At 46.8% G+C, this 22,956-nt stretch overlaps 1 protein-coding gene across 21 annotated transcripts in view; it reads right to left on the bottom strand.

Moving 5' to 3' along the window:
* Positions 1-22,956, bottom strand: part of HDAC5 (histone deacetylase 5) — a 1,448,645-nt gene that overhangs the window by 85,579 nt on the left and 1,340,110 nt on the right. For all 21 annotated transcript variants that reach the window (XM_078645209.1, XM_078645212.1, XM_078645222.1 and 18 more), the window contains 2 exons: positions 14,603-14,700; positions 11,124-11,242 (listed from right to left, as the gene is read on the bottom strand). In XM_078645209.1, coding sequence (XP_078501335.1) covers positions 11,124-11,242; positions 14,603-14,700 — 217 coding nt within the window. The remainder of the gene's footprint in view (positions 1-11,123; positions 11,243-14,602; positions 14,701-22,956) is intronic.

Genomic DNA, 22,956 nt, shown 5'->3' with positions numbered 1-22,956 from the left:
TGAATATCACTTGGACTTTATGGCTTTAGTTGAGTCTGGGTGAGCAGGCTTTGTTTTGTGATCATTTATGATTTCTGGTCCCAGAGGAAAAGGGGACTCTTGAAGCAAAAAGGCTCTCTAGCCTTCAAAAACTGGAAGGCCTTCACTGGCTGGAAAAAAGAAGCTCTTGGAAGTACTGCTTGGATGGCGCTCACCAATTTGACTGGGGCACTGCTCATCTTGCACTGCTGAAATACCACATCATTCGATGAACAAAACAAGTTTCATGCACCAAAACTGATGTCACCGACTTTTCTGAGTCTCCAAATTAAGGATGAGGCCATGAGCCATGACTGCTAATGTAAGGACCTGCTACCATGTAAATAAAGTCACAGGATAATAACAGATAGAGTGACGTAGCTGATAATGTTGGTGTATGCTTGCAGCAGGGAGACACCATGCACCAAGAAAACCTTTGTGTGAGTCTCTAGACGAACAAATTACTTACCCTTTGGATATGACCTTTCTGGTGGATACCCTGTCTAACGCACAAGTTACTACTTGTGTAACAATATATCTGTAAGAGACATTAGTTAGTGATAGATTCCTTACCTTAGAATATCCCCAGGCGTCAGACTGGATCCGTCGGTAGGCGTCGTCTGCGGCTCCGCGTCCGTCGTCGGCGCCGTGATGATGTCGTCGGCGTACTTAGACGCCGCCTCCGCGTGCTGACGTCAGTTCTTAGACACAGCTTTTCCGCGCCAGAAGCGCTGAGCCATGTTAAAAACTAACACTGGTGCCATTGAAACTAGGGCCCTGAAAGGGGATGACCGTAACCCTAGATATCGGTTCGCAGAACGGGGAGGATGGGTGGGCCGGAATCTATCACTAACTAATGTCTCTTACAGATATATCGTTACACAAGTAGTAACTTGTGCATCTGAAAGACACGTTAGTGATAGATTCCTTACCTTAGAATAGATACCCCAGCAATACCAACCCCGGTGGTGGGTCTGCGAACCAATAATCACACCAGAAAGTCCTGGAGGACGGAACGGCCAAAGAAGCCATCCCTCCGGACTTGACTGTCCAGGCAATAGTGTCTTGCGAACGTGTGCAGCGAGGCCCACGTAGCTGCCTGGCAAATGTCCTGCAAGGGCACTCCCCGGCCCAGGGCAGTTGTAGTCGCCGTGGCCTGAGTGGAATGAGCCCGCAATCCAACAGGGGGCTCCTTTTTAGCCAAGGAGTAGCATGCCTGGATACACAAGATGATCCACCGAGAGATTGTCCGCTTGTGCACCGCCTTTCCCTTCTTAGCGTCCACGTAACCAACAAAGAGTTGGTCATCCACCCGGAACTGGCGTGTGCGATCCAGATAGAATGAGAGCGCACGTTTTGGGTCCAGACGGTGGAGCCTCTCTTCCTCTTTCGAGGGATGCAGAGGCGGAAAGAAGGTGGGCAAAGTGATGGACTGCCCGATGTGGAAGGACGTGACAACCTTGGGCAGGAAAGATGGCCTGGTCCGCAATACAACCTTGTCCGGATGGACAGAAAGGAAAGGTTTTTTTATATTAAAGAGCCTGGAGCTCACTCACTCTCCTGGCAGAGGTGATGGCAACCAGGAAAGCAGTCTTCAGAGTAAGAAGGCGGAGAGGGCAGTTGTGAAGTGGCTCAAAGGGAGCGCACATCAGAAATGTAAGAACAAGGTTCAAGTCCCACTGAGGCATCACAAACGGAACAGGAGGGAACGTGTGTGTGATGCCCTTCAGAAAACGATTTACAATAGGGGACTTGAACAAAGAAGGTTGATCAGGCAGCCTTAGAAAGGCTGAAAGGGCAGAAAGGTAGCCCTTGACAATGCCCAGAGCAGAGCCCTGCTGGGCGAGAGAAAGAAGGAAGAGAAGAACCTCAGAAAGAGGGGCAGAAAGTGGATCCACAGCCTTTGCTGTGCACCATGCCACAAATCTATTCCACCTGCAGGCGTATACCGATTTTGTGGAGGGACGCCTGGCTGCCAGAATGACATTACAGACTTCAGGAGGCAAGTCAAATGGCCTCAACTGTCGCCCCTCAATCGCCAAGCATGGAGGTGGAGACTGGACAGGTTCGGGTGGAGGACCGTCCCCTGCTGCTGCGACAGATGGTCCTCCTGAGGAGGCAGACGAACCGGGGGATCGACTGACATACTGAGTAGCTCTGGATACCAGTACCTTTGTGCCCAGTCCGGAGCCACAAGGATGACTTGGGCCTCGTCGCGCTTGATCTTCTTCAGCACTCTGGGCAGAAGTGGTATGGGCGGAAAGGCGTACAACAGACCGCAACTCCACCCATGTCGAAAAGCGTCTCCGAGCGAGTGCCGCCTTGGAAATTCCAACGCGCAGAACTGATGACATTGCGCATTCTCTTCTGTGGCGAATAGGTCTAACCAAGGCTCTCCCCACTGCTGAAAGAGGCCTTGCGCCACGTCCGAGTTCAGACGCCATTCGTGATCCATCATGCACCGACGGCTGAGTTCGTCCGCCCTGGCGTTCAGAGAACCTGCCAGGTGTTGAACCACCAGGGTCACGCCCTGCTGTTCCAGCTACTGCCAGAGGCGCAGAGCCTCCTGGCAAAGGGTCCACGACCCCACCCCGCCCTGTTTGTTGCAGTACCACATGGCGGTGGTGTTGTCCGTGAACACCTGCACTACACTCCCCCGGACAGAGGGGAGAAATGCCTTCAGTGCTAGACGAATCGCCCGCAGCTCCAAAAGGTTTATATGGAGCCGGGACTCCGCCGGAGACCAGAGGCCTCTGATCTCCGCCTCTCCCATGTGGCCTCCCCAGCCCTGGAGGGACGCGTCCGTCACAACTACGTGCTCCGGTTGGGGAAGGGAGACGGATCTGCCGCTGACCCAATCGCGGTCCGTGAACCACCACTACAGCCGTCTCCTAGTGCCCTCCGAGATCAGGACATGGTCGGAGAGGTTGCCCTGATGCTGGGCCCACTGAAACTTCAGGTCCCACTGCAGAGCCCGCATCCGCCACCGGGCGTGATGCACCAGAAGGATGCAGGAGGCCATCAGCCCCAGAAGCCGCAGCGTCAACCTGACCGAGATCCGGGATAAAGGCTGAAAGAGTGGAATCAGAGCCTGAATATCCCGAACCCGCTTTTCGGGTGGATAAACCCGAAACTGCGCCGAATCGAGAACCGATCCGATGAAGAGGAGCTTCTGAGAGGGGCACAGGTGTGACTTCGGCACATTGATGGAGAACCCCAGTTGGTGCAGGAGTTAGGCCGTCGTCTGGAGGTGGCTGACGACTGTCTGGGGCGAGCCCGCATTCAACAACCAGTCGTCGAGGTAGGGGAAGACTGAAACCTCTAACCTGCGCAGATGAGCTGCGACCACCACCATCACTTTCGTGAACACCCGTGGGGCGCTGGTAAGGCCGAAGGGGAGCACGGTACACTGAAAGTGCTCGTGGCCAACCGTGAACCAAAGATAGCGCCGGTGGGCCGGCAGGACGGGGATGTGGAAATAAGCGTCCTGCAAGTCCAACGCTACCATCCAGTCTCCTGGGTCCAGGGTAGCTAAGACTTGAGCCAGTGTCAGCATTTTGAACTTCTCCTTGCGGAGGAAGCCGTTGACGTTCCGTAGGTCCAAGATAGGGCATAGGCCCCCTTTGCCCTTCTTGGGTACCAGAAAGTAGGGGGAGTAGCAACCACACCCTTCTTCTGGCCCAGGAGCGCGCTCGATGGCCCCCTTGGCCAAGAGGGCCGTAACTTCCTCCTGCACAAGTCGCAAATGATCCCCCGATACACGGTGGTTCTGCGGTGGCATGGCTGGAGGAGTCGCCTCGAAGGGGAGGGAGTAGCCCCTTCGGACGATTTGCAGCACCCACCTGTCCGATGTGACAGTGCGCCAGTGGAGGAGGTGATGGCGAACCCTGCCCCCCACTGGCGACACATGGGCCTGAAAGCATGGACTAGAGGGGTTTTGAGGCGGATGCTGCGGGGGAAGGTGTGGACTGTCCTCGCCATTGTCCCCGACTGCCGCCACGGCGGTTTCCACGGCCGCCACCGCGTTGGGTATTACTCTGCAGTGCGTGGCTGGCAGTACGTGTGGGTACACCCCTTCCTTGGCCACGAAAGGAGCGAAAGGCACCCGTTTGCTGGCGCGTGGCCGAAAGGCCCAAGGACTTGGCCGTAGCCCTGGAGTACTTAAAGCGCTCAAGCACATGGTCTGCCTTGTCGCCATAAAGGCGACGGCCATCAAACGGCATGTCCATGAGTGTGTTCTGGAAATCAGCCGAGAAGTTGGCGGACCTCAACCAGGCGTGGCGACGAATCGCCACCATCGTTGCCATCGCTCTGCCCAGTGAGTCGGTGGTATCCAGTCCACACCGAATAGAATAACATGCCGCATCTCGGCCTTCCACAATGGCTTGGCCGAGTTTAGCCCATACCTCCAACGGGCATTCTGGCAGCACTTCCGCGACCGTGTCCCAGAGGGAGTGGGTGTAGCGGCCCAAGAGGCAGGCGGTGTTGGAAGACCGCAGTCCCAAACTTAGGGAGGAGAATACCTTCTTGCCGTATTGCTCATACCTCTTGAATTCCCTGTCAGGCGGAGCCGACGGGAACGCGGTCTGGGAATTGGAGGCCTGAATCACCAGGCTCTCGGGGATGGGGTGGGTGGACAGGAAACAAAGGTCGCCCGGGCCGGGCGGTGGCTTCTGGCCACGCTCCTATCTACAGGCGAACCTGTAGCGGGCCTGGACCAAGTCCCCAAAAGAACGTCGGACAAGGCCTCATTAAACGGCAGCAGAGGCTCAGCCGAGCTTGACTGCGGTTTAAGGACCTCAGTGAGGAGGTTAGTCCTCACGGCCGCGACGGGGAGGTCAAGGCCCAAGGCCTTGGCCGCCCGCGTCAGCACCACACTATAAGTAGCCCCCTCCTCCGTAGCATGGTAGGAGGTGAGACAAAACCAGTGTCTGGCGAAGTGTCCAGACCGCTGGCATCCCCAAGTCCACCTGTCCAGTCCTCCTGGGACTGACACTCCCGTGCCAGAGGGTCCTCAGACCCCTCCCAATCCTCCTCATCACCCATCTCCTGGTACTCAGGGGTGTCAAATGATGGGGCCGGCACATGAAAGATGAACTCTCCGAACGGCGTCTGAAGCGGCGCCCAGATCGAGGGAGGCATCGGGGACGGCGCCGCACTAAGACGGCACCGGGGACGACACCTGAGGGACCGGCGCCAGGGAGGTCGTTAGGTCCACCGGCGACGACACGGAACCGGACCCAGTGGGGCCCTGCGGCGCCGGGCCCTAAGGTGCCAGCGGCGCCGAGGCCGAAGCACCCGGCGTCGGGGCTGGAGCCCCCGACCCGCTAGGGCCCCCAGACGGGTCCGCTGGGCCCGAAGGCGCCGCGGAGCCCGTCGGAGAGGAGAGGGACCTCATGGCCATGAGGAACCGATCGATCTCCTCCGGCATCGCGCGCGGCCTAGGGACCAGAGGGTATGGGGCCGGACGCGACGCCTGCGACTCCGACGGAGTCGCGTGAGTGGTGCCACCTGAACCCCCGGCCGCGTCGAGCGAGCTTCGGGGGAGTCGGAAGAGCGATGACGTCTCTTCGACTTCTTGTGCTTACCTGACGACTTTGACCCTGAGGAGTGATGTCGACTCCCGGAGCTACGATGGCTCCGCTCCCGCGACTGGTCCCTCGACCTCTGTCCGGACCAGGACCTCTCTCGGCGCGGGGCCAACTGCCGGAGTTCGAGTCGCTTGCGGGACCGCTCCCGCCTAGCTTTCGAAGTCAGGGCCCGGCAGTCAGAACAGGTCTTGTCGTCGTGGTCGACGCTGAGACAGTGGAGACACTGACGGTGAGGGTCGGTGACCGACATCAGTCGGTCGCAATCCTCACAGGGCTTAAAACCTGGCATCCCTACCGGCACCGTTCGGAGTCGAAGACTCGAAAAAGAATGATCAAAAGAGATTAAAACATTTTTTTTTAAAAAGTTTAGTCAAAAAAGACAAAGGTACCACTTTTTCCGGATCTGTGCTGCTGACGCGGAAAAAAGAAGAACTGACGTCAGCAGGCGGAGGCGGCGTCTAAGTACTCCGACGCCGTCATCACGGCGCCCACGACGCCGATGACGGACGCGGAGCCACAAACGACGCCTACCGACGCGCAAGGGTACTGCTACGCAAAAAATTTCCGGATCCAGTCTGATGCCTGGGGATATTCTAAGGTAAGGAATCTATCACTAAAGTGTCTCTTTCAGATCACAGATTACTCACCATCAGTATATTCTCCAGACTGGGTGAGGAAACATTTAGAACAGTACACCTGCACACCGGTAGGTCACGTTGTGCAGTTCTCCACAGACATCATTCCTCTCCGGGAGTGACAAGTGAACCGGCTTATAAGCATCACCCCATGTGCGCTGAGTTCAATTGCCTTCTTAGACTTTCCACCCCCTCAGGTGCAAAGCCTATCGGCAGATTAACGTGACCAGTTTGAAGAGGTCTTAACTGGGCCATTTTCTTTTTTAGACAGAAAAAGAGCCCATTTCATAGAACAGGGAGATTGGGGTGAGGGGGGGGGGGGGGTCGAAGTTGAAAAATCTGAGGTTACATAGGAATATCCACCAGAAAGATCATTACCGGAGGGATGCAAGTTGTTCTTCTGATGAATACTCCTAACCACAGATTCCTCACCTTACGAATAGATGCCATAGCTAGATGCCATAGCAGTACCTGGCAAGGTGGTGGGTCTGTGAAATGTCTCAGTCCAAAAAGTACAGCTACCCCGAACAGGCAAAATGCCCCACTTAACAGATCTGACTGTCGCAACAGTAGTGCTTCATAAACATGTTTACAGATGCCTAAGCAGCCACCTGACAAATGTCTGGGACAGGCACTCTGAATGCCAGTGCAATATTAGCAGCTTTGGCCCTAGTGGAATGAGCCTGTAAGCCTTTAGGAGGGTACTTCTTAGCATGTGCGTAACAGATCTTTATGCAGAGAGCAATCCATTGGGAGAGGGTCTGTTTTTGCACTGCCTTGCTCATCTTTGCTCCGGAAAGCCCTACAAAAAGCTGATTGTCTACCCAATGTTCTTTGGTGTGATCAATATGAAAGCTTAGTGCCCTCTCTGGGTCCACATGATGGAGCCTCTCTTCGTCCTGAGAGGGATGAGGTGGAGCAAAGAATGCCAGAAGGGTGATAACCAGCGTGACATGAAATAGAGTCCACAATTTCGGTAGAAAGGAATGTTGGGACCTCACACCAACCTATTTGGAAAGAATGTTGTAAGAGGTGGGTTAACAGAGGGAGCCTGCAGATCACTTGCACATTTAGAGTAGGTTATGTGAATGAGAAAGACTGTCTACAACTTCAGAAGTCTCAATGGACAACTGTGCTACGGCTCAAATGGATTGCACTACACAAAAGTGACGACTAAAATCAAGTTTCACCATGACATCAAAAAATGTGTTGGTAGGAATAAATTCTGAAAACCCCCCAAAAAAATCACATCATAGAAGGTAATTTAAATAAAGAGGGCTGATCTGGCAACTGCAAAAATGCTGAAATAGCTGATAAGTAGTCTTCAAAAGTGCCCAAAGAAAATTAATGCTGGGCCACAGACAGAACAAAACTTCAGACAACTTTGCTTGCAATGGGTCAATATGTCAGGTGCCACACCAATCTAGAAATCTATCCCAATGACTGGCACAGACTGAATTTTTGGAAGGCACTGAAGGCACGAAGGCCTTCAATGCCAAGCAAATCGTCCTCAATTCCAACAAACTGATGTAGAGTCAAGTCTCCGTAGGACACCTAAGGCCTCGGATCTCCATCTCACTAAGACAGCCTTCCCCAACCCTGTAGTGATGCATCTGTGAGCACAGTCGGCTCTAAGTGGGGTAAGGAGATGGATCTGCCGGCTGAATCCAGGAGCCACTACTGCAGGTCTTTTGCAGTCTCCTCCGAAATCTGGTTACAAACTGAAAGATTACCCATATGCTGTGCCCAAAGGGATTTGAGGTTCCACTTGTCGTGCCTGTGTGTGCCATCTGGTATGATTAACCAGCAGGATGCAGGAGGACAACACTTCCAGGAGCCACAGAGTCATTCGCACTGAGGTCAAGGTCTGAGGCTGAAGTATCAGGATCATAGCCTGAATGTCCTGGCCTATTCGTTTTGGGGTAAAGGCACAAAACTATACCATTTCTAGAAAAGCACTGATGAACAGAAGGGTCTTGGAAGGAGATGGACTCAATCTCTTGATGAAATAGGCTACATGCACAGGAGGACAGACTGAGTTATCCTTTTGGCACGATGGGGGCTTTAGGTCTGACTGTTAAAAAGCAGCTGGGTATTTAAATAAATTCAAACACATACTGGCAGCCAAAGGACCTATCGCTGCTCCACCTGAAGTAATCACCAATTGTTAAACCCTATTGTCCACCTCAAAATGACTAGATGCCAAACGGCAGTACATTAGACACTTTTTAGACAAACTGTGAGACATAAAGAAACAAAATTGTGGTCAGCAATGATTCAAACAAAAAAATTAGAGAGAAACAAGATGAGTCAGTCACTACTTGTAGTATTTTTCTTTCTTTATTCCTTTCCTTTCTCTATTCAATTTCTTTTCCACAAGCGCAGCCAACACGTTTTGCAAATGTATAGGTTTTCTAAGGGCACAAACATGTGAATGTGTTTTTTCCCCTCAGTATGAACAACAAAATCACAATCTACCACTGCATTCTCCTTAGAATAGCTAGCATTTCGCTGTTTCACTGAACCAAAATCAGATGCAATGGCACTGTACTCCTAATGCAGGGTAAGCAAGGTGACAAAGTAACATATAGCAAAGAGTATCCTAGTTAATGTCTTCTTCAGCAATGAGAGTTTCCAGAATCTTGGCGTCACGTACAATACGGTTTCTTATTGCCTCTCAATTTATGTCTTAAAAGGGAATTTAAATATAGTCTCTAGAGAAAGCAATGTAGATCCTGGGAATCATCTGCTCCGGGACATTTCACACCATTTTCCTAGAACATGGAAACAGGATGCAGCTAAAATAAGGCAACAGTTACCAGAGGGTAAATGGCCTTTCCCCTTCCTGGGAATTACTGGCATCACACGCATCACTCCAGCGAGAGTATGAACTCCACATGGAAGAAAGACTGGTGAAGCCTTATCACCTCACCGGTAAAAAGGGTACTTGTTACCACACTCCGAAATCTTGAACTTACTCGTTCACTCAATGATGAAACCTACCATTTCCTTTTGGGATATTGCTTTGCACCTACTAATGGCACTAAAGAGAGCACCAGAATACCGTGTAATGAGATGCAGAAGTTATACGTGTCTGCTGCTTTAAACTGCCAGTGACATGATTGGAGTATATGCTACAAATTATCTCCTCATCATTTCAATCAGAACTGCAGGCATTGCAGATCAGAGGCAACAGAACTCTCCAAAAACGCAAGTAAGGAATCACAACTATTCTAAGGAAAAAGCCTTATGATTCTCCAAACTTGTACTTTATTTCTACTTTTGCCATTTTTATTATGTTTACAGTATTCTTGGTCCTGCTTCATCTGAGGCTGTTTTCACACAGAAAGATTAATCATTTAGCGATTCAGAACTAGACAGGAGAATTGTCTTCAGATATTTTGAAAAAGTTAAATGATCAATTGTTGATTCAAAGAGGGAAATATCTGCATCATTTTGGACTGAGAAAAGGCAGAAGATCTCCATCTGGTCTAATTTTCCTGTACTACCAAGTTGTTTGGAAGAAGCTAAACACAGTACTCACATTTTTCAAGCTACTAGGAGGTGTGGGGCAAACATACCTCAGCTTGTCATGCACCTACGTGTGGAGCATTAAGTCAAAGTCTATTTCCATTTTCTCTAGTGGAACTGAACAGTTGGACATTGAACACTTTGTGTTCTAAGGAGGCGGAAAGTTCAAGAGGTAAATAAGTGTTCACTTAATTTTGTCCCCAATAAAGCACCTTCTGAACAACTTGATAGTGCAGGATACTAAGATTGGGTGTTCTAAGGAGGCGGAAAGTTCAAGAGGTAAATAAGTGTTCACTTAATTTTGTCCCCAATAAAGCACCTTCTGAACAACTTGATAGTGCAGGATACTAAGATTGGGTGTTCTAAGGAGGCGGAAAGTTCAAGAGGTAAATAAGTGTTCACTTAATTTTGTCCCCAATAAAGCACCTTCTGAACAACTTGATAGTGCAGGATACTAAGATTGGTAATCCCACTGCAGAATTTGTACATAAGGTTCCCAAAGGGCCACATACTAATAAAGTGAGCCTTATTGAACAGGACAATCTCTTGGGCACTCCTTCGTTGAATCATTCCTTGACAGAATTGGAAGTAAATAGATCAATAACAAGGACTTAATATACATACAGGGTAATCATTTTCTAAATTTCCCATCTTATCACTCTGATTGGAAAGGTTGTCCCATCTTGAAAGAGGCCAACACAGCTGCCTGAAGCAAGGTTTTAATAAGGAACTTGACCAAATAACTGAGAAAGTCAAACAAAGCCTTGGAAAAATAAAACCAGCAGAGCCATTAGTCCACAATATTAATAAGAGCCCTTCCCTTAGCAGGTTTTGAAGCTCCCTTAAAGAGGATAATCCCTTACAGGAGACTTAGAGGTCTAAATGCGTTATAGGTGTCAGTTTTAGCCAGTCCGAGATGTTTTGCTAATACTGCAAACTAGGACAAGCATATCAATAAGTCAAAAGTCTTAAGTTGTTGTTTGCTGAAAATATAATGCTAATGACTTGGGACCTATACATTTAAGCACATAAATCACAGTCCTTTCCAATCTGAAAGAAAGCGGCATGCCAAAGTATGCACCAGATGAGTTTATTGTGCCAAAAGAACCTACATAAGTGTATATTCACAACTGCTAGGGCAAACAACTATTCTAACCATGTGTGGAATAAAGTCTTCCCCAATCCTCCTAGATAAGTAGAACAATTCACAAGCACATTATTGAGTAAAGATGTGTATGCTGCAAATAAAATGATGAAATTAAACTATGCAAACTCCAGTATTCTGCACAACTTTGCAACACCAACTTATAGGTGTGACTACTTCCACGATTCTAGAATGCGCACTTACATTTTGCGGTAACAGAATATCCACCCAGAGGAGACTGGTGACCTTCAACAGCATCAAATCCAGCAGAGACCAGCACAACATCTGGTGAGAACTCGTTGGCTATTGGAATCACCACCGTCCTGGAAGAGAAGATAGAAGGAAGAAGGAGAGAGGGGACGGAGACATTGATTTAATCATATTCATATTTACAAAAGCACAGACATTTACAACAGAAGCACTTTGTGGGTTGACTGACAAATAACTTCATAGTGAAACATTTTATGAGGGAAACTATCATGCCATTGTTACTTCTTGATAAGTGTTCTCATCTTTTTTTATGAGAGCAGGGGAGAGATAAGCAGTGGTACCCCTCCAATTCTCCTCATTGTCTCTCTGTCTAGGATCATTTAAGCACCCTAAAGTAAAATGTCATTCCTTTTAACACAAAGTGCAAGAGTGTGTTCGCCTTTTTGTCACCTGGTAGGCTATTTCAAGTTTACTTTGTACTTTCTCTCTTCAAAATGGAAAGAGATTTAGCTTGCCTTCGCTGTGTTTCTTTCTCGCTACAAATGATAACTTCACATAATACCGGACAAGTTACTTTCCTTTGGTAACGCCTTATCTGGTAGATACATAATCTAGCCGCAGATTCCTTACCTTAGAATTTCCCAGGTGTCAGGCTGGATCCGGAAGATTTTTGCTCGACAATACCCTTGTGTGCCAGTAGGTGGCGGCGATCGGCTCCGCGTGATGATGTCATCCATGTCGAAAGTGACATCAGCTTCTCCTATATAGGTGCCACCTCAACGCGCTAACGTCATTCATTTTCCATGACTTTCCGCGCCAGGAGCTAAGAGCCATGAAGTGTTTTAGAACAACTATTAACCTGGAAGGGATCAGCCCTGACACTAAAAACCTGTCTGCAGCACAGGGAGGCTAGGTAAATTGGTAAGGAATCTGCGGTTAAATTAGGTCTCTACCAGATAAGGCGTTACCAAAGGTAAGTAATTTGATCTGATAGAGACATCTAGCTGCGGATTCCTTACCTTAGAATAGCTACTCCAGCAATACCATCCCCGAAGGATGGACTGCAAACAAGTTTAGACCCGGGTGTCTTGCAGGACAGAGCGGCCAAAAAAGGCTGTTCGGCGTACCTGACTGTCCAGGCAGTAGTGCTTAGTGAATGTGTGCAGTGATGACCAGGTTGCTGCCTGACAAATGTCAAGTACTGGAACACCACATTGCAATGCTGTGCTTGCAGGCTTAGATCTGGTGGAAGGAACTCTTAAACCTTCAGAGAGCTGTTTTATGGCCAGAGTGTAGCAAATTGTGATACAGATGACGACCCATCACAAGATAGTCCTCTTCTGCACAGCACAACCTTTTTTGACCCAATGTACCACACAAAGAGTTGGTTGTCCACCCGGAACTCTTTAGTGTGGTCAAGTTAGAACAACAACACTCTTTTTGGGTCCAGGCAGTGGAGTCGGCCCTCCTCTTTAGAGGAATGCGGAGGAGCATAGAAAGTGGGCAAGGCAACTGATTGCATGTGTTACCACTTTCGGTAAGAAAGAGGCCCTAGTACAAAGCACTAACTTATCAGGAAAGATGGCCAGATAAGGAGGCTTGGATGACACAGCCTGCAATTCGCTCACCCTCCTGGCAGAACTTATTGCCGCTAAAAAGGCTGTTGTGATGGACAGCAGCTGAAGGGGGCAGATGTGCAGAGGTTCGAACTGAGCGCACTCCAGGAAGGGTAGAACCAAATTAAGGTCCCACTGAGGTATGATGATTGGTGCAGGTGGGAACATATGTACAAGCCCCTAAGGAAATCTGTTTCCAATAGAGGATTTACATAAAGAGGGTTGGTCTGGCAGTCTCAAGAAAGTAGATAAGGCCAAAGGGTACTCTTTAAGAGTGCCCAGAGCAGTGCCCTGATGGGCGAGGTTAAAAATCAAGAGAAGGACTTGAGAAAGGGAATGTAGAAAGAGGATGATTAGACCACTCGGCGCAATATTTTTAAAACTATATTTTGCCATCGGCAGGTGTACACAGTCTTAGTAGAGGGATGCTTGGCTACCATTATCACCTCACTGACTTAGGGAGGAAGATCGAATGCTGTCGACTGCCGCTACGCAAGAAGGCACAGAGGTGACAGGTTCGAGTAGAGGGCCCTCCCGTGCCTCTGCAACAGATGATCCTACCACAATGGCAGCCTGATCAGAGGATCGATGCTCAGATGGAGCAGCTCAGGATACTAGACTCTCTGTGCCCAGTCCTGAGCCACAAGAACGACTTGGGCCTGGTAGCTTCTGATCTTCTTGAGCACTCCGGAGAGGAGTGATATTGATGTAAAGGTGTAAAGGAGTCCTGAGCTCCACTTTTAACGAAAAGCATCGCCGAGCGAGTGCCACCTTGAAAACTCCAGCGTGCAAAACAGCGGATATTCCACGTTCTCAGCAGAGGAGAACAGATCTAACAAAGGCTCTCTCCAGTTCTGAAAGAGACCTTGCACCACCTCTGGATGGAACACCCTTCGTGATCCACTAGGCAATCAGAGAACCTGCCCGCTGTTGAACCATCAGGGATATGCCCTGCTTTCCCAGCCATGTCCTAACATGCAACCCAGGGACTCTTGACAAAGGGTCCAGGACCCCACCCGCCCTGTTTTTGCAGTACCATATAGCAGTAGTGTTGTCCGTGAACACCCGAGCCAGCTTTCACTTGATGGAAGGAAGAAAAGCTTTCAATGCCAAGCGAATCGCTCGGAGCTCCAACAAGTTGATGTTGAGTCTGGATTCTGTCGGAGACTGGAGTCCTCTGATCTCCACCTCTCCCAGATGGCAGCCCCATCCCAGGAGTGACGCATCTGTCACTACTGTGTGATCTGGTTGGGGAAGGAAGCAGGGTCTGCGTCTGACTCAATCACGTTTTGCTAGCCACCAGTGCAGATCCTGTGCAGTGCCCTCCGAGACCTGGACCATGTCGTAGAGATTCCCCAGATGCTGCACCCACTTGAACTTCAGGTCCCACTGCATATTCCATCTGGCATGTGTCACTAACAGGATGCCCAGAAGCCTCAGAGTCAGTCTCACTGAAATCCAGGATAACCATGCAACCTCCTAACATGCACTTTCTCATCAGTCGTTGTTTCATTTCTGACAACCAGATAAACACCTCATTGAAATATACAAAGGTAAGCACTACTAGTACATCTAGAATGTTCAAGTCAGCATAAACTAGGTTTGAAGGTTACATCAGCAAACTTTATTAAGTCTGATTGCTCTATCATGACTATACTTGAATAATTTGCCACAGGGCAGTGTCAAGCCCTATTGTGAACTGATGTTTGCCGCATGTTCTAAACCCAGCAGTCAAAGACACATGTAAGTCATTGTTAAATATGTAACATTTTATGACAAAGTCTCAGGAAGTTGGGGACAGAAATCCAGCCACATTCCATCTCCTCTATGCTAGTTGTCCATTTCCTTTACACCTACCTGAATGCAGTCAGATATTCCACATCTCCAATCGGAGGGTCCACTCCACCGGTCCAGGCTACGTTCACATTGTAACCTATTCCCAATCCAGCACCAACCTGAAAATTAAAGTAACTTGGAGGTAAAGACATTCTTATAATTTAGAGCGGTACAGAACAAAATGTGGTAACATTAACTGCCATGAAGTGATGCTGCACAACAGTTTTTAATCATTTAAGGAACAGAAGTCATGTAAGTTTTGGTAGATACTTGCTCCCGATGCAGATTTGTTTACCTTAAAGTATCCCCAGCTGCCTGGTGAAATTCTGGAAACATGTTAGAGGCGGAGATAGTTTGGAGAGGAGGTGAATGGTGGTTTGAGGAGGAGAGGTACATGTGGGGGAGTTTGGGCAACCTATGTCCCAGGTTTTTGTGTGCTAGAAACTAGGGACCTGTAGAGAACTGTCGTCCAGGCTCTTGTGATCTCCCGCATCGTCAGCTCGTTTATTGTGCAATGTACCGCGGAGATCTTCCGCAGCTCAGGCTCTGCGTGACCTTCATTGGCTTAAGGTCCCGAACCGTGTAACATTTAAAACCTAATGCCTTCTTTTCAAAATCAGGCAGGGTTCTGCCCCTAAATATCTGCAGAACCTGGTTCAAGTCTACAAGCCTGGTCGCACTTTAAGATCTTCCACTAGTGGCGATTTTTCTGTTCCCAGAATTAATTAAACTGGCCAAAATGGGTGGCCGCTCGTTTTCTTATCTTGGCCCATAGATGTGGAATGCTCTTCCGTCGGCCTTGAAAGCCGAGACTGATCTCCTCTCTTTTCGTAAAAAATTGAAGACTTTTGTTCAATTAATCCCTCTGCACTGTTTGTTCTGTTTGGGCCTTTTTTCTTGTTTTCTTTCTTTTATCTATCCCTGGTGCCGGGAAACCCATTGAGGGTAGCTGTGCGCAATATAAGTTCAAATAAATAAATAAAATAAATAAATAGGCTGCAATGCCTCAGCCCTTCTATTCCCACTATTTTCTAGTCAAGGGGGCATCATAATATCTGAGGATTATTAAGGTGGCTGGAAGGCGACAAAGAATCTGCAGAAAGAATACAATAGCCACCAGGACGAATGCTACTGAAGGTAATTAACTTTCTAATATTAGATGCTTTGCACTCAGCATTTTCTGTAACTTTGAAAGATTCTTCAACAATAGGTAACCAAGAGGATAGAGGTTTTTTGGATAATCATAAACAAAGCTTTGGTCACAGCATTTAAGTTCAAATAATCATATTTTATTATAGCCTGAAATGAAGACCAAATGGGTGTTCTCAAGAAAGCAGTGTTGGAATAAGCAGCTAGCATGCTGAACATATAGTTGGAGTTTAACAAGTCATCTCAAGAAGCACATACTCATCGACCTTCCAACCCTCAATCAAGTAGAGAAGACGTAACAGTCAGCATTTGCTACAATGGACTGAAGACTAATAGGGAAATTACTTGAGTGGAGAACAAGTATATGATGCTTATATATAGTAAAGGAACTACTTTCCATTTCAAGCACTCTTTAAATGGTTCTATTACAGATCACATTTTAGCTCATTCATGGAGAAAGATCTTGCCAGTAGATTTGTTATTCTTACTGAAAGAATCTTTTACTATTCATGAGCTGAAAAGCGTGGGAGAGGGATGCACCAAACCCAAATTAATTTCGCCGACTGGAAGAATGAAGCACTCAGTTGGTGGGGGGTACTTTGTGTTTGAAGGTGTTGCTATTGTGGTAAGGGTTTAAGTGAGAGGGGTTGATATGGGAAAATGAAGCTGATTATGTAAAATAGAAGGTCAGGAAAGCATGGAGCTTCTTAGGTTTGCTCGACTAGTATATTTGGTATAAGTTAAATAGGAAGAGTAGAGGTGTAGTTGGAGTCAGATCATGGACCAATTTAATTTTTTTATGAAATTGTTCTATTTCAAATGGTGTTCTCCAACATAAGGGGATTCAATTCTTGCTCTGGAAGGAAAGTGACTTCAGAACTGCTGTTCAAGCCCTTAAACTCTTGCATCCGAATGGTGGGAATGCCATTCTCCATCCCCTTATGAGCATCCTACGCAGGACGTCTCATTTAGGCCCTGAAGAAATATTTTCACCTCACCCCCATCCTGATGGAACTGTCTCCCCTTGTCGGCCCCCACCATCTTCAAAACCAAAAAAACAAACAAAAACAAGAAAGCAAGTTTTTTTTACATCTACACCTGCAGTATCTGGAAATACATCCCCATATCCATCGAGACCTCTCCAACGCTAGTCAAATTTAGGAAAGAGTTGAAGACATGTTTCTTTAAAAAACTGATTACAATTCATTAACTATCCACAAACCAGGGTTTCTCTCCTCTTACTTGTTGACTTTATGCTCGTCTCATGACCAGGTGCAGCATCCGCTGCCTTCGGACTAGGTCTACACTATATAAATACCATATACATACAAAGCTAAGTTTGGGAAGCTACTCCACTTAAATCTGGATTAGTATTACTTCATAAAAAGGCATTTGCTGAAAAATTACGTCTGTCTAAGATCATGCCGCTTCTCTTTACCATTCGTCTCCGTAGCTATAACAGCAGTGGTCAGGTAAATGCACTCCTCAAACTTCTGACATTAAAATGCAGTAGAGACTTGGAAGGGTGCTGGCTGGCAATACACCATTTTGGAGGTGACAATGAAAACATTATTTGATTTCATTAGATTTGCTCCATTTATAGCACAAATGAAAGTCAGGAAGATTTATATCCCATATTGTTCCGGACATACTTTAAGGTGGGTTATTTCAGTGGGTGAAAAACAAGGTTGTGCTTGAATCACAAAAAGATGGGACCAATTCTGAACTGTTGATTAAATAGTAGTTTCGAAATGAATTACTGGGGGGAATACAGGACATGGCGTGATTATACAGAAGTTGGTCACAACAGGAACATGCCAGATTTATTATTTCTAATCATAAGTCATACTCAATGACGGGTGCAGTGAAGCAGATTCTGTCCCAGCGAAAAACCCCAGTTTTTGCACTCCTCGAACTATGGTTTTGGAAATTCTGTGAGCGAGTCTCCCTCATGGAATCTCATACACTGCAGGCTTCTGTTAACAAGCACTAAGTCTTGCAATTGCGAAATTTTGAGCTATTGGCATTGTAAATGACAATGCCTTTTATTTGAGTTTAAAAAACCTGCAATAATAAAAGGCACTGTCATTTACAATACCAATAGGTCAAAGTTTCTAAAATGCGAGACCTATTGCATATGCTTATTGTTTACAAGCGCCCCATGCTGAGCTTTCACATTAATAGAGGTCAGACTCCTTTCATTAGATGAGCCGTGTCTAAAGAAAGGTCCACGTGAAAGGGCTGTATGAGGCGCTTCTACTAAAAAAAGGATTTGTTTGTCAAGTTGACAAATGTAGTAAAAGCGCCCCAGTTAAAGTGCGCATGGCGCGCTGAATGTTGCAGGAAAGCATGTTGTGCATGCAGTAGGAGTAACCAATAAAGAAAATAGTGTTTACATAGTAAATAGGACATACAGTGTAACAACCGAAGTAAAAGTGCCAGTCCTCATGGGAGGTTAAAAATGAGGACAAGGCGGTACTAAGGAGGGACTAACAAGCCTCTTAAAGATTCAGAAGCCAGCATATACGAAGGACAATGACACAAGCCAATGACAAATATGGGCGGGGCTTCAAGTACATACTCCAATATAGCATGGCTCGCAGAGCAGCGCATGCGCTGCCCATGCTCGACCTAAAAACAACTTGTCGCATGTTAACTAAGTATACACAGAAAAATCACAGTGCATCTTTAAAAATCAAAACATGTTTCCTCAGGCCTACGTTAAAGTGGAGTAGCTTACTTAAGTCTGTTTTTTACTTACTTATTTAAATGCGCAGAGACTAACACAGTACCCTACTCTACAAATACCACCTAACCCAGTAAACATCAATTGTAACATCCAATAAGGAAAATGCTACTTACCAGTATGCATCTGTTCTTGGCATGTAGAGCTGCAGATTGCTACACTTAGCATTAGATCGCCACCTAGTGTTGGGCTCGGATGATTGCATGTTGTTGTCGTCTTGGAAGAAGTCTTTGTAGTCACGAGATAGGTGACTCCTCCCTTGGACGATAGTGCGCATGGGCATCGGCTCCATCCTTAGATTGTTTTTCGCCATGATGGGAAATGATGGAGTTAGTAGAAGTAAAGAAAAAGGATGTCCATGCGTGTGCATCTAAGTAAGATAAAACTCGAACAGATACAGGTCGCTAGGAGGAGGGAGGGCATGTAGCAATCAGCAGCTCTACATGCCAAGAATAGATGCATACTGGTAAGTAGCATTTTCCGTTTGAGGCATATGAGCTGCAGATACTACACTTAGCATCGATTGTGCAGCAGTGTCTCCCCTCGCGGTGGTAACCGCTATCCGTTGCAGTAGTTTGAAAGAGAGTTTGGCCTACTGCAGCTTGCTTCTTGGCTTGCACATCAACACGGTAGTGTTTAGTGAAGGTGTGTGTTGTAGACCATGTTGCTGCTTTACAGATGTCTTCTAGGGGGATGTTCCCTAAGAAAGCCGTAGAGGCTCCTAGTTTGCGCGTGGAGTGCACTCTAGGAGGAACTGAAAATGTATGTTTTGCTTTTTGATAGCATATTTGTATACATTTTACAATCCACCTTGCAATTCCAGATTTAGAGATGGGGTTGCCTTTATGTGGTGGAGAGAAAGATACAAACAAATGCTTTGTTTTACGAAAAGATTTGGTCCTATCTATATAATAGAGAAGAGCTCTTTTAACGTCTAGTGTGTGTAGAGCTCTTTCTGCTACAGAGTCAGGGTTTTGGAAAGACACAGGTAACTCTACAGATTGGTTTAAATGAAAACGGGTAATGACTTTAGGAAGGAATTTTGGATTAGTTCTTAAAACTACTTTGTTACGATGTAGTTGTAGAAATGGTTCTTGTATTGTGAAAGCTTGTATCTCACTTACTCTTCTGAGAGAGGTAATAGCAATAAGGAAAGCTGTTTTCCACATGAGGAATTGCAGTTCACATTTATGTAAAGGCTCAAAAGGGGTCCATGAGTCTTGTAAGAACAATGTTTAGGTTCCACACTGGAGAAGGTGGCAACCTGGGTGGGATGATTCTTTTCAATCCTTCCATAAATGCTTTAATTGCAGGTACTCGGAAAAGAGACAGCTGTTGTCTATTTTGAAAATATGCTGCAATTGTTGCAAGGTGCAGGCATATGGATGAATATGCCAAGTTACATCTTTGTAAATGTAAAAGGTAGCAAATGATATTCTGGATGGAAGCATTCAGGGGATCAATTTGGTTATTGTTGCAATAAATGGCAAATCTCTTCCATTTAGCAGCATAACAAGCTCTGGTAGTAGGTCTCCTGGCCTCTTTAATGATGTTCATACAGTCTGGTGGTAGGTTAAGATAACCAAACTCTAAGACTTCAGGAGCCAGATGGCCAAATTCAGTTGATTTGGGTCTGGATGTCGGATGTCTAAATGGTTCTGCGTTAGCAGGGATGGAGTAAGTCGTAACTTTTGGTGTGGAACTAGAGAGTTCTAGCAGCGTGGTGAACCAGGGTTGGCGTGCCCATATGGGAGCTACCACGATTAATTTGAGAGACTGTTGTCTGAGCTTGTGTACTACTAATGGTATTAGTGGTATTGGCGGAAAAGCGTACGCAAATCTGCCTGACCAGTTCATCCATATCGCATTGCCCTTGGACAGCGGGTGTGGAAACCTGGCGGCGAAGGTTGAGCATTTTGCGTTTGTGTGTGGCGAACAGATCTATGTCTGGATGACCCCACTTGTGGAAGAATGTGTGAAGAATTTGCAGATGTAGTTCCCATTCGTGAATTTGTTGTGTCTGCCGACTCAACAGATCTGCTATCTGATTGTGAACTCCTGGAAGGTGCTCTTCCAACAGATATATGTTTTGTGGAATGGCCCATCTCCAAATGTTCTGTGCGAGCTGGGACAGTTGTAGAGAGTGTTTCCCCCATGTTTTTGTATATAATACATGGCTGTCATGTTGTCTGTCCGGATTAAGACAGCTTTGTTTTGTACTTGTACTTGGAATGTTTTGAGTGCTAAGAATATTGCTAGCAGCTCTAGATGGTTGATATGGAAAAAAATGTGTTGACTGTTCCATTGTCCTTGAGTTGTATGATGTAGGAGATGGGCTCCCCATCCTGTGAGAGATACATCTGCTGTGAGCACTAGTTGCGGAACAGGTTTGAGGAACGGCCGCCCTTTTGTCCAGTTTTTGGTGTTCCACCACTGCAGAGAGCGATGTGTGCGGCTGTCTAACAACACCAGGTCTGTTAGTTGACCTTGAGCCTGGTTCCACTGTTGTGCTAGACATTCCTGTAACGGACTCATCTGCAGTCTTGCATATGGTACAATAAAGATGCAAGATGCCATCATGCCTATTAGTCTCATGAACACTCTGGCTTGCAGAGATTGTTGGTGTTGAAATGCTGTGCCTAAGGCTTGACTGCTCTGTATCCTTGCTGGACTGGGATACGCTAGAGCTGTAGACGTGTTTATTGTAGCCCCTAGATACTGATGTATATGAGAGGGTTGCAGGTGCTACTTGGAGTAGTTGATTGTGAACCCTAAGTTGTGCAATGTTTGAATTGGCTGATGTGTGTGTTGGACACACTGTTTGAATGACTTGGCTTTTATGAGCCAATCGTCTAGATAAGGGAAGACATGTATGTGTTGTCTCCTGAGATGTGCTGCTACTACTGCTAGGCACTTTGTGAATACCCGTGGTGCCATTGTCACTCCGAATGGAAGGACTTTGAACTGGTAATGTTGTCCTTCTAGTACAAACCTTAGATATTTTCTGTGAGCAGGATGTATAGGAATGTGGAAGTAGGCGTCCTTTAGGTCTAGTGTTGTAAGGAAATCGCCTTGTTGCAGCAGTGGGAGCACTTGTTTTAAGGTGATCATATGAAAATGATCTGATTGTTTGTAATGATTGAGGGGCCTGAGATCGAGAATTGGTCTTAGTGTCCTGTCCTTTTTGGGAATTAGAAAATACAGCGAGTAAACCCCTGTTCCTTGTTCTTGTAAAGGAACTATTTGTATTGCGTCCTTTTGTAGAAGTGACAGACATTCTTGTTTGAGCAGAGTAAGGTGTTCTGTAGACATTGGACGCTGCCTGGGTGGTATGTGTGGAGGGGTTGCTGTAAGTTCTAGGCAGTAGCCATACTGGATAATCGGTCTTACCCACTTGTCTGCTGTGATGGAGTTCCAGACATGCAGGAATTGCGGTAATCTGCCCCCCACAGGAGTGGAATGCTGTTGGGGGAGCAGAGGGAAGTCATTGTTTTGTGGTGGAAGAGGTTCGATTATTGTTGTTACCCGACCTCTTCCTTTGTTGTTCTTCCCTCTATATCCTCCTCTAAAAAATCCCTTGTTAGAGGATGTTTGTGTGTTAGATTTGAATGATGATGTATTGTCTGCACCAGTTTGTTTGGAGCCTCCTCTGTAGAAGGAGCGACAAAAAGAACTTTTAGCCTGTGTGGACTGTAAAGCCCCCATGGATTTGGCAGTGTCTGCATCCTTCTTCATCTTTTCAAGTGCTGTGTCTACTTCTGGTCCTAACAATTGGTTTTGATTAAATGGTTGATTTAAAATGGTAGTTTGCACTTCCTGTTTAAATCCTGAAATGCGTAGCCACGCATGTCTCCTAAGTACGACACTAGTATTTACAGCTCTAGATGCAGTGTCTGCTACATCTAGTGCGCACTTGATTGAGGCATTAGAAATTAGCTTGCCTTCTTGTATAAGGTCGTGTGCCTGAGTTTTATATTGGTCAGGTAGATGTTTTAGTAGTTTCTCTAACTGATCATAATGAGCCCTATCGTATCGTGAAAGGAGGGCTTGTGTGTTAACTATGCGCCATATGTTGGTAGCTTGCGCAGCTATTCTTTTGTCTGAAGCATCTATTACCTTGGATTCTTTATCAGGTGGGGGTGCCTCACCTGAAGTTTGTGAGTTTGCCCTTTTCCTAGCATTTGAAACAACTAGTGAAACTAATGGTAGTTGTCTTACTGTAGGCTGGATCTGCAGGTGCAGGCCTATATTTTTTCTCAATTCTAGGGTTTATGATCCTAGTACATACAAGGTCTTTAAATATCTCTGGAGCATGTTTGATGACCCCTTTAATCATGGGAAGAATTTGAACAGACATTTGTGATTGTTCGAATGTGTCTAACAGAAAATCTTCCATTGCCTCATCAGAATGCATAGTGACCCCATGTTAAATGGCAGCTCTGTTCAACAGGTGACCAAAACCAATGTTATCTTCTGGGGG

Source organism: Lissotriton helveticus, chromosome 5_1, assembly GCF_964261635.1.
Source record: "Lissotriton helveticus chromosome 5_1, aLisHel1.1, whole genome shotgun sequence".
Taxonomy (NCBI): Eukaryota; Metazoa; Chordata; class Amphibia; order Caudata; family Salamandridae; genus Lissotriton; species Lissotriton helveticus.
This window is presented reverse-complemented; position numbering and strand designations above follow the sequence as displayed.